This window comes from Octopus bimaculoides, chromosome 5 (genome assembly GCF_001194135.2).
Source record: "Octopus bimaculoides isolate UCB-OBI-ISO-001 chromosome 5, ASM119413v2, whole genome shotgun sequence".
NCBI lineage: Eukaryota > Metazoa > Mollusca > Cephalopoda > Octopoda > Octopodidae > Octopus > Octopus bimaculoides.
In genome coordinates, this window is record NC_068985.1 from 65,106,871 (window position 1) to 65,124,100 (window position 17,230).

Genomic DNA, 17,230 nt, shown 5'->3' on the forward strand with positions numbered 1-17,230 from the left:
ATATATATATCATCATCATCATCATCATCATCATCATCATTTAACATCCGCTTTCCATGCTAGCATGGTTTGGACTATTTGACTGAGGACTGGTGAACCAGATGGCTGCACCAGGCTCCAATCTGATCTGGCAGAGTTTCTACAGCTGGATGCCCTTCCTAATGCCAACCACTCCGAGAGTGTAGTGGGTGCTTTTACCTGCCACTGACACAAGTGCCAGTCACACGGTACTGGCAATGGCCACACTCAAAATGGTGTTTTTTACGTGCCACCTGCACAAGAGCCAGTCCAGTGGCACTGGCAATGAACTCACTCGAATGATTTTCTAACGTGCCACCAGCACAAGTGCCAGTAAAGCGACACTGGTAACAATCACGCTCAAATGGTGCTATTTACATGCCACTAGTACGGAAGCCAGACAGCTGCTCTGGCAATGATCATGCTCGAACGGTGCTGTTAGTGCTCCACTGGCTCAGGTGCCGGTCATCGAATATGGTTTATTGAATATGGTTCAATTACGATTTTGATTTCACTTGCCCCAACAGGTCTTCGCAAGCAGAGTTTAGTGTCCAATGAAGGGGAGGTTGGCATGCGTGCCAGTCATCAAATTTGGATTTGGTGAATGTAAACTGAAAGAAGTTCATCATGTGTGTGTGTGTATCTATGTGTGTGTGTTTTTGTGTCTGTGTTTGTCTCCCACTACCACTTGACAAACAGTGTTGGTGTGTTTATGTCCCCATAACTTAGCTGTTTAACAAAAGAGACTAATAGAATAAGTACTAAGCTTTAAAAAATAAGTCCTGGGAGTGATTTGATTGACTAAAACCCTTCAAGGAAGTTCCCCAGCATAGCTGCAGTAAAATAACTGAAACAAGTAAAAGATAAATGGTAAAGATAATATTTTTAAAAACAATGTATGTACATACAAGTAAAAAAGAAGAAGAAAGATAAGATATAGAGGATGAATTAAAAGGCAATTTAGAATTAAAATTTGAGAATCCAGTATTCAGTTAGAAAGTGAAAGAAGGTAATATAAATATAAATGAAGTAGGGAGGTTATGCCTAGAATGAAGTTATACATTATATATCAATTATATTATAGTCGTCTTTGTATGTGGCAGATGCACAGGAGTAAGATGCACAGGAGCAAGATGCACAGGAGCAAGATGCACAGGAGCAAGATGCACTAAGAGCACATGGGAATTAGATTCTCTCAGATGCCCAGGAGGCTCTCCTGAGGTTGTTGATAGTTTCTGTTACCTAGGTGACCAAATTAGCAATGGTGGAGGATGCTCTGAAAGTGTTGTTTCTAGAACAAGAATTTGGGTGGAGGAAGTTCAGAGAACTATTACCTCTGTTGGCAACAAAAGACTCTCTTTCAGAGTGAAAGGTAGACTATATGATGCTTGTATGTGAATAGCTATACTCCATGGTAGTGAGACATGGGGTCTGAATGCAGAAGACAGGCATAGACTGGAGAGAAACGATGGTAGTATGCTCCATTGTATGTGCAACATCAATACCCATGTACAGCAAAGTGCAAATGTATTGAGAGAAAAGTTGGGCATAAGAAGAATCAAATGTAGCATGCAAGAAAGAAGACAGTTTGGACATATGATGTGTATGAATGAGGACAGCTGCATAAAGAAGTGCCAATCACTGAAAGTGGATGGTACCTGCAGAAAAGGGAGACCCAGGAAGATGTGGGATGAAGTGGTAAGGACCGATCTCAGGAAATTGGACCTCATGGAGTAAATGACAATGGACTGAGTTGTCTGGCAATATGAAGTTCTTGAGAAGAACCATCCACATCAGTGAAAGTGAGTTCTAGAAGCGCTGTGTCCCACCCAGACTTAAAAAGAAACTTCTCATACACTCTACCACAACAAACCAAACTACGTCTCTACATCTCTTCTCTTCCTCACATTTCCACCTCATGCACTATGCTTACCTCCCACTCCCCAATCCTGTCCTCTTGGCCCTGTGCCACTGTATCATTGATCTCTGCTTGCCCTCGACCTGTGTGTTCTACCCACACGCCCTGTCTCACTGTATTATTGCTATCTGCTAGCCCCTGAACTGTGTGTTCCACACATTCATAACAAGAAAACTTTCCCTCACCCTATCTCAACAAACCAATCTACATCTCTGCTGAGTGGTTGGTGTTAGGAAGGGCATCCAGCTGTAAAAATCTTGCTAAAACAGTTACAGAAGTCTGGTGCAGGCTTCTGCCTGGCTGGCTCTTGTGAAACTGTCCCACCCATGCTAGCATGGAAGGCAGACGTTAAATGATGATGATGATGTGATTGACAAAATATATAACAGTAACATGGGTACAATAAGAGTTAGCGAATTATAGAATTAACAGGATTAATTTCCAGGAGAGATAGTCTGGTATCGGTAAACATTATGTAACAGGTTTGAAGTATGTGGATGTCCTTTTACTATGATTTAAACATTTCATTTTAAGTTCTTTTGTCTTATTAAGCAAGTTGCCCGGGTATTTTAATATCTCATATAGTTTGGCACAGCACAGCATAGAGCTGTACCTGTTATTTAAATATGGTGATGCTTTCCTAACTACATTCCAGGTAATTTCAAGCTGAGTATTATTATCCTTTAATTGCCACACCTTTTCTGCTAGGAATGTGATGCAAGCTTCATTGCAATATTGAAATGACAAAAGATGATTATGCTATCTGGATTTGAAGTCGCAACATTTGGTGCCTATATAAATGAAGGTGTTAGTGCAAATTATTAAATCACACTTGTAAACTATATTCCTAGCTAAATTGATATTATTAAGTCGACAGGTATTTTTGCTATAACAGTTGCACATTCTAGTGATCACCAGGCAACTATGATCACTATTACTATATAAGCTAGGTGTAGTATTAAAACTAATTGAATGACTCAGTGACCGAGTAACATTACTATAATAGCTAACATTATTATTATCAAGTAGCTGCTACAAGCATGCTGCTAATGTTAGTGGTACATGATTCCCTAATGTTGATATAAATAACCCTAATCCAGCAAGCATATATAGTAGTAGGGGTGTGAAAGCTGGGGAAATGAGTATTAATGATACTAATACTAATGCACTAACTGATAACTGTAACAACTCTGATATAACTGAATATGATGCATCAACACATGTCCAAATAGACAACAACCACTCTGCTAGTGTTAGCAATAGTGATTTCTCAATGTGCTTGAAATAGTAGTCAAATCACCTTTAAACCACACTTACTGTTTAAAAAAAAATGGATAATATAATCAAAGGCATACTCATTATTCCTGAAAAATAAAGATAGGATGGTTATGGCTTGAATGACTTGATCTTAGGTCACTTCAGTCAGAGCTAACTTGGGCTAAACAGCTTTAACCATAATCAAAATTTCATAGATTACATACATCAATAAAGACCTGATTAACTTTGGTAATTTAGTATAATCAGCATAGCTAATGAGAGAAGATGTATTAATTATTGAGGATATGCCTGAAAGTGTTATTAAAAGCAGTAATGGCCCCATGATGGTTATTTGAGGCACTCCACTCAGAATTCTCAACTTTCTTGAAAGGATAACATTGACTGCAACAACTTGATTTCTCTCACTTATAAAGTTACATGACCACTCAGAGGTCACCTTGTGAGATATTAGCATATGACTGATTTTGCAAAGTATAGGCATATCACATGTGCGTTTGATTGGTTGAGTAATTCTCTTAATATCAAGTTATAATACTATTTGAAACAGCTTCCAGCTATATAGAAACGATGAAAAATAATCCTCTATGAAAATAATCAGTTTCTTTCTTATAAATTATTCAACAGCCTTGTTGTTATCTGAAAAGATAACACAGGAGAACAATTTTGAACATAATTTCTGCTGAGTTTGCTTTTTCACTTGATATAGGCTAAAATTGGCATGCTGATTTCAAAACTACATTCAGTTTTCTTCTATCATGCTCAGTTGTTTTTCTACAGCTTACTCTCTGTATATAAGCACAATTATATTTTATTATTTTATCATTTTATTGATAACACTGGGGAACATTTTCAAAAACTTTTTAGTTGTCTTTAATGGTGCTGGGATCAGAAAGGCCCTCAGAAATATTCATCACATCAAGTTTTTATTAAACAGGAATTCCTTTTTTTTAATAAAAAAAAATGTCAATTTTGCCATTAAATTCAATACTGAAATACAAAGCTAACACACACCAATAGTACTTTTTATTGTTTAACAAATATATTACACAAAATGTTTAATTACACATTTTAGGATAGATATTTCTATCAAACTGGTGTTTCAGCTACTTAAGGAGTGAACTTTCTCTTTATTGCTTTGCAGAGACCAGCAGTAGTCAACCATCATGTTTGTGTTCCACCTGCCTTGATACCTAGTCTCCATGGTCTCAATGTCTTAGTGGAGTCTTTCTCCTTGCTCATCACTTATTGCACTATGATTTTCAGGGAAGTAGTTCAGACGACTGTGTAGGAAATGCACTCATGTTGCAGACCAGTGCTTGAAAACTGGTTAACAAGTTAAGTTCTTCATAATTTGATGACTTCCTGTTTCCTTGGAAACCAGATATGACTGCAACAAAAGCATTCCATGCTTCTTTTCAGTCTCCAAAAAATTGCTCATCCTGCAATAGTCACCCAATCTGTGACCTGTCAAACATACCAATCATAATTTTTTCACAAGACAAAGCTGGAAACTTACTGCTTAAGTATTTGAAACAGTCACTGTCTCAGTGTTTCAACGAATGTTTTAACTCTTTAACATTTAAACCAACCGTATCCTGCCAAAATATTCTATTTGTTTTATGTTCAAACTGGCCAAATGCAGTCTCTCACACTTACCCTACAATATCATACTAAAAGTAAATAATCCCATAATTGAAATCTCAAAGCCATAAGATAATGCATGTATAATTCAAAACAAGGAAGAAATAAATATTACATTTGACAAACTAACGTAAATGCTAAAGAGTTAAACATTATATGGATTGCCCAGGATTTGTCTTGATCACCCAGTTGTATTCCAAAGTAAGTAAGGTCAGCTTTCTTTACAAAATCTGTGATTTTGTTTCGCTGAATGGGTAAAGTGTAACATTCACAAATATAGCAGAAGACATCAGGGTTGTTTTTGCATTTTCTTCTCTCATAACTGGTCATATTTCTGAAATACAAAACATTTGTCACCCAGGAAAAGAATTTTCAGAATTGTCAACAGTTATAAACAGATGCAAAGTTTCATAAAGAACATACATACCATGAAGTTTTTTCTTCAGTTTTTTGATCATCATCATCATCACTGTTTAACATCTGCTTTCCATGCTGCTTGACAAAAGATGACCTTGACCCTTGTGATCTCACAATTGAAACATTAAAGGTGCATTTAAAATAGCAATTTTCATAGGAAATATTTACAGGTTCAACAAAACATGTCTCACCTGGTTTGCAATGATGGTCACACTAAATCAAACATAGTGTGGGCATATCTATAAGCAAATTCCACAAATATGAGACATGTATGATGTCAAGAACCACAGAAATGTGTTGTTTATTAACATCTAATTGTATAAAGGACATTTCTGTCATCATCATGGCATTTTACACTGGTTATATTGAAAATAGTGTAAGTTGTTCAAGTTTAATACTTTTTATTTACTGAAGTTATTTAAATCATAACCTTAGTTTTCACTTTTGTAGATGCATTTACTTTAAATGATATTGAAAAACGATGTTTTCAAAGTTATGTCAAGGATAGATTTGGCTTCATCTAAATATATCCTTAGAAATGATGATAATACTGGAAATGTTGAAAAATGGACAGAGTTTGTGAAAAATCTTGATGTGATAGAGCAAAACAGATTTCATTTTTTAAATCAGCACCCCAAATTTACTGGGAAACATGTCTCCAACAGCAGACAATGACAACTACATTCCCCAGTGTTATATGTAAATATTAGCAAGTGCTCTACATTTTCTCTAATAGATAAGATATGTTATACCCATGATCACATTTGCGGATGATTATCACCTCTGAAAAATTTTGGAACATGTTGCCAAAAACTATAAAAGATCTACAGGTACTTTATGTCAATAAATTCAAACAATCAACCTATACTTGGATAGTGTGAAAGTTTCCAGATGAACCTACATCACTGAAAGAAAGACATATGAAAGCAGCTGCTTCAGCATGGCCATACTACTAACCAATTTCAGGTCGAATCATTTATTATCTTTAATACGTTATTATCTTTGATAGGTTGTTATGCAAGTAGTAAAATGATGTTTTCATGTTTCTAACTTATTTTTACTTACTTATTAAATTTATGGTATTTTTATATTGCTAACAAGTACACTAATTCTTTTAAAATCTCATTTTTATTCAAAAGAAATATTTAGACTACTTTTAATTCTTGAAAAGGGAAATATTTATAATGTAACTTTTTAAAAATATTATAGCCAGGATTTGAGGGAAAGAATCCAACAGATTCAAGTTTGATGAAATTATCTCCAACAAGTTTACAGGTAAGCTCTACAATTTTCATAAATACATATTTTTAAGATTAATCTCAAACTGTTGCTGTCATTATCATGCATTAAAATTTATTTGAAAGACACTAAATTAAAGAAGCAGAATAAATATGAAATGGCTGTAGTGAACTTGCTTATAGAGCTGTTTCTTGCTATCAGGAATAAAGAAAAAAGAAATCTGGCCAAGCGAAGAAATTTCAGGTGTGGAAACAAGGCCTGGAATCTAAGGACCTTAGAGTTAATTTTGCATAAACCAAAGTCCTAGTAAGTAGGAAAATAGACATCTCACAAGTCTCTTCTGGGAGATGGCCCTGCTCAATATGTAAAAAGGGTGTTAGTAGCAACTCCATATGTTGTACACAGTGCAAGCTTTGGATGCATCACAGGAAGGTTAACTGAGAATATAGTCTTTGCGTGTAGCAAATGTGCAGGTACAATAAGCACTAAAAATGCACAGACAATAGACTCCTTCAAGTGCTCAGGGGATCATTAGAATTAGTAGTTAGCTTGTTACCCAGGAGACCAAGTTAGCAGTGGTAGAAGTTCTGAAAGTGTAGTTGCTAGAGTAAGAACAGGCTGGGCAAAATTCAAAGAGCTTCTACCTTTGTTGGTATCTAAGGGCCTCTCCCTCGGAGTGAAAGGCAGATTGTGTGATGCCTGTGTACATACAGCTATGTTACATGGCAGTGAAACATGGGCTTTGACTACAGAAGACTTGCAAAGGCTTGAATGAAATGAAGCTAGCTTGCTCCACTGAATGGGTAATGTCAGTGTGTATGCACAACAGAGTGTAAATGATTTAAGAGGAAAACTGGGTATAAGAAGCATCAGATGTGTGCAAGAAAAAGATTTTACTGGTTTGGTCATGTGATGTGTATGGATGAGGACAGCTGCATAAAGAAGTGCTGAGCCCTAATTGTAGAGGATACCTGTGGAAGTGGTAGGCCCAGGAAGACATGGGACAAAGTGGTGATAAAGGATCAGGAAATAACACGAGACCAGGAAATGTGGCGATTTCCTGTACTTGATAAGATGCATCAAGCTAAGTAAAATTGCTGTCTTCCACACATACAGGCTTGTCTTTTCAGGTGCTGTATAAACACACCCATGCTGGTGCTGTGTAAATGCACCCATGCTGGTGGCGCATAAAAACCACTCAGCACACTCTGTTAAGTGGTTGGCATGGTGGGTGGGGGGCATCCAGCCATAGAAACCATGCCACAACAGACAATTGTAGTCTGGACAGCTTTCAGCTGGCAAGCTACATGTGAAACAGTTCAATCCATGCCAGCATGAAAAGCAGATGTTAAACAATAATGATTATGAAAGGTCACAATTTTTTAAAACACGTAAAGAGTATTGAATACATCATTATCATCATCATTTAATGTCTGTTGTCCCTGCTGGCATAGGTTGAACGGCTTGACTGGGGCTGACAGCTAGAAGGCTGCACCAAACTCCAGTCTGATTTGGCATGGTTTCTATGGCTGGATGCCCTTCCTAATGCCAATCACTCTGAGAGTGTAATGGGTGCTTTTACATGTTACCAGTACAGGTACCATTTGCGTGACGCTGTTATCTGCCACAACTGTGATTTTGCTCAGCTTGATGGGTCTTTTTCTCAAGCACAACATAATGCCAAAGGTCTTGGTCATTGCCTCCGTGGCCTAACACTCATGCCAAAGGTCTTGGTCATTGCTTTCATGAGGCCCAACACTTGAAAGGAGCTCAGCCACTTTGCTTCCATGAAGCCCAATGCTCAAAAGGTGCTTTTTACGTGCCACTGGCATGGGTGCCAGTTACATGGGCTTTACTGGTCTTCTCAAGTGCAGATATCACCAAAGATCTCAGTCACTAGTCATTGCCTCTGTGAGGCCCAGAGTTCAAAGATTATGCTTCACCACCTCATCCAGTCTCTTCCAGGATCTACCTCTACAATGGGTTCCTTTCACAGTTAGAGATTGGCACTTCTTTACACAGCTATCTTCATTCATACAAATCATATGACCATACCAGCACAGCACATCTCTCTTGCACTCCACATCTCTCTTGCACACCACATCTCTCTTGCACACCACATCTGATGCCTCGTATGCCTAACTTTTCTCTAAAGATGCTTACACTCTGTCGAACATGCACACTGATATTGCACGTCCAGCAAAGCTTGCTGGCTTCATTTCCTTCAAGCCTAAGCATGTCCTCAGCTGTCACAGCCCATGTTTTACTACCATGTAGCATAGCTGTATGCACACAGGCATCATACAATCTGCCTTTCATTTTGAGAGAGAGCCCTTTGTTGCCAGCAGAGGTAGGTGCTCTCTGAACTTTCCCCAGCCTAATTTTATTCTCACAGCTACACTCTCAGAGCATCCACCACCACTACTAACTTGATCACCTAGATAATGGAAGCTATCTATTAGCTTATCCAACTGGCAATTGATGGAGTCAATTTTCTGTACATTTTCAGTGTTTATTGTACCTGTGCATCTTCCACATACAAAATCTATTTTCCCTGTTAATCTTCCTCTGATATTGCTGCACCTTTTATGTGCCCAAAGCTTATACTGGATGCATCTTATGGAGTTTCTACAGATCAAGCAGGGCAATCTACCTGAAGGGATTTGTGATTTGTCTACCTTCCTACTAACTAAGATTTTGGTTCTTGCTCGGTTAACTCTAAGGCACTTTGATTCTAGACCTTGCTTCCATACCTGAAACTTCTTTTCTAGGCCTGGCAGTGATTCAGCTATAAGAACAAGGTCATTAACATAGAGGAGCTCCCAGAGGCAGCCTGTCTTAAATTCCTCTGTTATTGCCTGGAGAAACAAGAGGGGGATGAGGACCAATCCTTGGTGAACCTCTATTTGTACCCTGAATTCTGTGCTGTACTCGTTGCCAATCCTCACCTTACTGGTAGTGTCCCTGTACAAGACTTGTACAGCTCTCACCAATCACACATCTATCCCTAGTTTCTGCATTGACCACCAGATAAGGGGTTGGGGTACTCTGTCAAAGGCTTTCTCCGAGTCAACAAAAGCCAAGTACAGAGGTTTATCTTTGGCTAGGTATTTCTCCTGAAGCTGCCTTACCAGAAATATACCACCAGTGGTGCTTCTCATCTAGACTAACTCTCTTTCCCTAATTAGTTGGATTATGACTCTCTCCATAACTTTTATCACCTGATCCAACAGTTTGATACCTCTGTAGTTATTTCTATCTAAGGCATCACCTTCACCTTTGTAGTAGTTGACTATGGTACTGCTACACCAGTCATTGGGTGTGACTCCTTCATGAACCACCTGATTTACAATATGGGTGACTAGACCATGATCCACACCACCAGATATTTTAAGCATCTCAGCAGTGATTCCTGATGGACCAGGGGCATTCCCTGACTTCATATCCTTAATTGCTTTATCTACCAAGGTACTTTCGATTTGGGTAACTGGTCCCTCAACTGGGTTAATATATGGCAGACTCTCCTCCTCCCATTTATTCTCCACGTTCACCAGTCTTTCATAATAGCATTTCCAAGCCTCTTTCTTTGCAGAATCATTAAATGCAAGTGCACCATCATCCATGCAGTCACATTTCTCTCTTATGACATCATAATTTTCTCTCACACACTGTCTTTCAATCCGAAACACTTCAAGTCTTTGGTCCTCTCGTTGCTGAACATAGGCAAACTTCTTCTTTTCCATTTCTCCCTTGGCTAGATATACCTGTCTCCCAACTTTTCTTCTTACTATCTGATACAGTTCCCTGATAGCCCCACTCTTCCACCCTTCCAAGTTTCTTTGCTCTAATGGCCCTGTTTACAGCATCATTCCACTACCACATCACCCTAGGTTAGGAAGGGACATCACCCTAGGTTAGGAAGGGACTTTGCTGAGACACTCAGCAAGCTGTCCCATAGGAATTCCCAGTTGCCCTCTATGTCACATGTCTGTAGCTCCTACTCCCTCTCATCAAATTTCTCAATTAGGATTCCCTAAATCTTTGACCATATGAAGGGTCTGTAAGCTTCCAAATCCTTCTTTACCAGATTGGTCTGCTTCTCGGTTTTCTTCTGGCCTGGAGTCTAAAGTCACTTGTGACTAGTCTATGCTGGGGGGTACATTCTTCACCAGGGAGGGTCGTTGTATTTAAGAGCAACTAATCATCCTGTTGACTGGTGAGAATGTAATCAATCTGGCTAACACAGTCACCTGATTGGTAGGTTATCAGATGTCTGGCTGGCTTCCTGAAGTTGATGCTGCAGATCAATAGGTTATTTTGCATCACAGAACTCCAGTAGTCTTGCTCCCTCTTCATTTCAGGAACCAATTCCATGGCCCCCATGTACTCTATGGAATATATCAGGTTCCCGTCCAACATGCTTAGTGAAATCCCCAACCACAAAGATGAGATCATTGTCACTCATCTTTGAGGTAGCCTGCAGAAGAATATCATAAAAGTAGTCCCTCTGTTCATTTGGTAGGCCTGCTTGTGGGGCATAGGCAGAGATAACTGTTGTTATACTATTCTGCAACATTAGCCTGAGCTTAAGCACTCTATCACACATTCTGACCTTATGCACCCATTTCTCTGCAGGAAGTATGTCCACACCACCTACTCTGTCACCCTCAGAAGATTGTATACTTATATGTCTTGCCTGTGAGGAACCTGGCTGAAGCTCCTCTCCATCTTAAATCTTGGATGCAACATACATCAACATGCTTCTATTCAAGCATCTGGACAATCTTGCTAGACCTACCTTTTAATGTGCCTACATTGACAGTGCCAACTCTGAAAACTGGGAAAGGGCTGTGGGTGGTAACATGGGAAGGAGTGATGGTATTCAGCACCTGAAAAGGTTTCAGTGATCGTTTGATAACAGGCATGTCACAACAGTTGTTCTTGCTTTAACCTATCATCATTCAAATATATTAAAACTGTTGCCTCTATTGGGGGTGAGTGTAATGTAAGCATTGTAAGTATAAGTGTTATGAACGTTGGAAATATAAGCGTTACTGCTGCAAATATAGATATGTCAATATTTAGATTAAGTAAGTAAATGAGTTGCTATTAGTTAGTCCATTGTATATAGAGAGAAAGAGAAAGAAAGAAGTAGGTGGTCTGTTAATTCACTAAGTAATACATCTCCTTTTGGTGCATGTAATAGTGTGGATGATTGTTGGTGGTGAGAAGGGAGGGACAGAGGTATGCAGGTCTTCTGGTACAGAAGTGAGGCAGAGTCCTGTAGGGGTTTTCAGTATAAGAGAAGAGATTTCTGTTGAAGCAGAGCTCTGTAGGGGTTTTGGTATAAGAGAAGAGATTTCTGGTATGAGAGAAGAGGTTTCCAATATGAGAGAAGAGATTTCTGGCATAGGTGGTGGAGGCGGGAATGGATGGGTGCATTGTGAACAAGCAATGGCCAGCTTCACCACAACAAATAGAAATAGCAGTAGGAAGACATAAGAGAGAGAGGGAGAGACTTTATCGCTGGGGGAGATCATGACAAAGAGGTGGATACACAAGTTATAAGATAAAGCAAAACAGAGAGAGAGAGAGTGTTGCAAGGATTTAGAGAATTACAAGTTATGATAGTTGGGAACACATAAGAATTATGACAAGTATTTAAAGAGATACGATTTGAAAGTTATTTGAAAAATTAATGAAAATTATAGCAAGTATTTAAAGAGATAATATTTGAAAGTTATTTGAAAAATTAACAAATTACAAGTTACGAAAGTTCTTAAGGTTATTTTAACTCAAGTATGTTAGTATTACAAGTTAAATGAATGAATGATGAACAATTAAAAACTAGAGAAGTTTCTTAGCTTAACTGCTAGTCATTTCATGTGGTATGATAATGTCAATAGCAGAGCAAGTGATGTGAAAGTTTAGGAAAACCATGTACGAAGGGTTCTTTATATAATCTACAGCCAGAAGTGGTCAAATAAATAGCTAGCATTTGCTACAAGAAATAGAAATAGCAGTAAGAAGACATGAGTGAGGCAAACAGAGAGAAAGAGAGGAAGAGATTTGAAAGACTTTATCATTGGGGAAAATCATGACAAAGAGCTGGAGACATAAGTTATAAGACAAAGGAAAATAGGGAGAGAGAGTGTTACAAGGATTTAGAGAATTACAATTTATAATTGTTGGGAACGCATGAGAATTATGACAAGTATACCTATATGTAAATGCCTTTATATCAATGCCTTTAACATTCCATGGTCAACAGGGTGATGACCTGGCAGAATCATTAGTATGCTGGGCAACATGCTTAGCAGCATTTTCGCCCATCTTTATGTTTTCAGTTCAAATTCTGCCAAGGTCGACTTTGCCTTTCATCCTTTCGAGGTTGATAAAATGAACACCAGTGGAACATAATCAACTTAACCCCTTCCTCCAAAATTGCTGGCCTTGTGTCAAAATTTTAAACAAATATTAAATGGTCAACAGCCAAACACCTATTTTAAATCTAAGCAAGTAAGTTATAGACCATATGCTATTTGAATACTTATTTTCAGGTTTTTCTAATAACAGGTGTGATAACAACTGAAATTATAGAATACTGAAATTATTGTAGAATACTGCAAAGTGACTTGATTTTAAGATTGTGGACTTTGTCACTACAAGTGATGTGGAAGAGAAAAAGTACTGTAAACTTCTGTGCACATTCCATATTGATAATGAACACATCAGTGTCCATACTCTATATAATCACAACTAGTGGAATTGATGTGGATGTTAATAATGTCAAGTGGTAAAGATGCTTTTTTTTAAGCATAACATATTTTGCATGTAAGAATTACTAAGTGTCCATTTCTTCATGGTCACATTGGAATTCCAGTGCAAGTAATGCCTTCACTACCCCATGATTCCTTGAAAGAGCATGGCACTTTTTTGCATGTGCAAATTATGCTATTACATTCATAAACATATCTGCTAGGTACTTCTGCCAGGTATGAAAAAGATATTCCACAAATCACTTTTATTATCACCTGCAATGAGAAACTTCTTCCTTGGTCATTTCTGGTTTGTGCTGTCTCGCTGGATTTTGATTAATTACAGTGGCACAACTATATCTTACTGTAGTCTTGATGCTTATATGAGAGTATGTACTTTGTTCTTTGGCGAATGTTATTAGTAATGGGTCAAAACAGTAAGTCATGAGGTGTTAAATGTCAATGTTTTGCGGTTTTGTCATGAAAATCAACTTTGTTCATAGTTTCCTACTACTTTTGTGATTCTCTCCTTTTATGTTACCTCAAATGTTTTAATACTTTGATGCTTGATTGGGTCAAAGAAGGCTTCAATTTCTTTGCAAAAGAATGTAAAGTTGTTGATGCCAACCTCTTCAACTTTCAGCAAGTCTCCCTTTATTTTATATGAAGCACTACCTGAAGAATCATTACCTTAGACCAGTTGTTTCTCAACTGGGGTCCATATAACCCTTGGAGGTCCATATAAGATTTTATTGTTAAAATTTACTGGCAATAAATTGGTTATACATCTACAATACACAAAATATTTTAACGATTTTTTTTAATACAACTCCTAATAATATTTAATAATAAGAATATGATATGATTTTTTAAACATCAAATGGCTAGGAGAATTCATCCAAGTAAAAAAGCAATCAATAGGTAAAAAAAATGGTTGAGAACCAAGTGTCTTAGACTTTGTCAGGGTGACAATTCTTCAGGTGACAACACCAGAGGCTATAATTTTTGAGGTGAGGTTAGGTTAAAGTCAGAATACTGACACGTCACCACCATCACCATTACAACAATACCAAAACCACTACTATCATTACTTCAATCACCAACATTGGTACAATAACTATCATTAGCACCAGCACCAACACCTCAACTACTGATACAAACTTCACCAATTGAGGGAAACTTTATGCAGATGCTTGACCTACAAGAAATAGTAGTCAAATTGCCTCCAGCTAACACGCTACTGTCTCAAATTAAGGATAAATCTAAATTTAGGCCTTAATATAGAGAAAAGCAAGATGGTCATAGTGGAAGTTCATTTGATCATAAGTCTATTTGATCAGGGCTAACAACAAGAGTTGTTGTTTAACAACAACTCTTGTAACATAAATTTCTATAACTATTCTACTTTTAGTTAATTTTGAAACATGGTATATATTATTTTAATTCTTTTCTTTAGACTTTCATGATAATGATGTGTAACAAAAAGGAATACATTTATATTATCCTAATTATACAAATCATATTCACTTTGGAAAAATAGTTTTACAAGTGCTGTGCAACAAGTGATTCTACACCAAAAAATTAATTTCCAACTTCTTCAATCTTGGTCATAATTTCACCCACTTTGCAACTGAATTTCAGTCAGTTTGTTGTGATATTGACAAACTATTTTCATCTATCATTATTAAATGCAATAAAATAGTTTTTTGTCAAAGGAAAAAATACATTATACAAAATTTTGATGAAAATTGGACAGCTTTCTCCAGACAACCATATCTTGTCTTCATAAGAGGTTAATTGCTTTATTGGAGTCATTATACTCCTGTGATGATGATGTTGAATGTATGATTTCTATGAAAATGTAGAAAGCAAGAAATAATTTTAAATCTGTTTTTTATCAATGAATGTGCAACTTTTAATGATGGGGTAATCAGTTTCAAGATATATCTATTTCACAAATTGTCTGATTTGAATTAAGTTTTCTCCAGCATTGTTGCATAAATCACAAACTTAAATTCAGAGGTATAGCAAACAAGGCATAGTTCCTTCTGCCTTAAGTCAACTGACTGCAGCATACTTTCCTACACAGTAGTAGCAAATGAATATAAATTCACAAGCAGGTACCCACTACTACTAATAGGACCAGCTAGGGCATGACACAACCTTCCACATGATCATTCTTGGCCAATGAAAATCAACCTAACTTATGTATTACCAGCAGTGTACATTCATCTTAATATTCCTGAATATTCATCAATATTCCTGCATATAATATGATAATGGGAAACTGAGTTGTGATGGAGTTAAAACATCAACTTTTTATAAATATATATAAATGATAATTTAGGAAAAAAATCAAAGCGACAGCTTCAAAAAAACCACCATAAATTTTACGATAAATACACACACGAGCAATGCAATGAATATTTTTTTAAATAGGCTTTCCTCTGAATGGAATACAAAGATAAGTAATACATATCCCAATATCAATTGATTTCATGCTCTGCATGATAAACAAGCTTTGCAATCATCGGTTGGAAACAGTATTTGACATCTATCTCTAAAATGTTCATTATGTCAACTCATGTGCATTTCTAACTTTAAATGTCCCACCCCGTTTAAAAGAAGCTATCATAAACAATAAAAATCTAAAGAAAGTGAAGTATTATTACCGCTATAAACAGTAATAATGAGGTGGCTAGCAAGTTTCTACCTATACAGGTACAATAAGAAAAGTAGGGTAAATATACACCTTGCTAAAAATCAAAGCAACAGCTTCAAAGAACCACCATAAATTTTATGATAAATATACTCATGAGTAATGCAATGAATATTTTAAAAGCATGTTTATCATGCAGAGCATGAAATCAATTGATATTGGGATATCTATTACTTATCTTTGTATTCCATTCAGAGGTAAGCCTATTTCTAAAAATATTCATAGCATTGCTCATGTATATATTTATTGTAAAATTTATGGTGGTTTTTTGAAGCTGTCACTTTGATTTTTAGCAAAGGGTATATTTACCCTACTTTTCTTAAATTACTTTATCTTGTACCTGTATAGGTAGAAACTTGCTAGCCACCTCATTATTACTGTTTATAACAGTAATAATACTTCACTTTCTTTAAATTTTTACATATATATATATATATATAATCATGTAGAGAATGGAGAAACAAACACAGGAAGAAGCAGGTCGATTGCACTAGTTAGCCATTAATTTAATCAATTAGGTAGAGATTATGTAATGTTACATTTACGATCGTTTCGATTTGCCAATTTAATTGGCAGATCTCTTCAGAATGCTGAGAAGTTTGTTTAAATGCATGGTGTGAGAGATGAAGGTATGGAAAGGTGGAGGATATACTAATGTAAAAGAATACATATAGTGGTGTGAGAATAGAGGTAAGGTATAGTGAGTCTTACATTTTAGTCGAAATCGGAGTTAATAATATTTCTGCGAAGGAGAGGTAGGGTGGGTGCTGTTTAAGTTCGTAATTCCAATCTTAGTCAAGCGCATTCCTCACATGGATATTGTTAAATCAAGCGGATATTATTGTTTTATGTCATCAGTGGTGTAAGTAAAGGGGAGTAACTCTAAGTTTTGGTGAAGATGGAGCTAACTTTGTCCAAGTAAATATTTAATTATACTAAGAAAATGAAAATTTTGTAGTGTGTAAACAAACAGGGTTATTTTCGTATTTTTTGTTTACAAGATGTGTTGTAGCCGTTAGGATTTCGAGGCGTTCAGTTAGGCAAAGATCACAACGCCTGTTAATTATATATATATATATATATACACACACACACATATAAATATATATATATATCATCTACACAGGCTCTGTAGTGACAGCCATGACTTTGAGACTCAGTCTCAACTCATGGCTTGCCACTTTAGCCTACGTGGATATCCCCCCACCACCATCTACACCGCCCTTGCTAGAGCACGTTCCG

At 36.9% G+C, this 17,230-nt stretch overlaps 1 protein-coding gene across 1 annotated transcript in view; it reads left to right on the plus strand.

Annotated features, from left to right (window-relative positions):
• The window catches only part of LOC106869597 (uncharacterized), a 296,444-nt gene that overhangs the window by 112,944 nt on the left and 166,270 nt on the right, over positions 1-17,230 (plus strand). Inside the window, exon 7 of the mRNA XM_052968067.1 lies at positions 6,482-6,547. Coding sequence (XP_052824027.1) covers positions 6,482-6,547 — 66 coding nt within the window. The remainder of the gene's footprint in view (positions 1-6,481; positions 6,548-17,230) is intronic.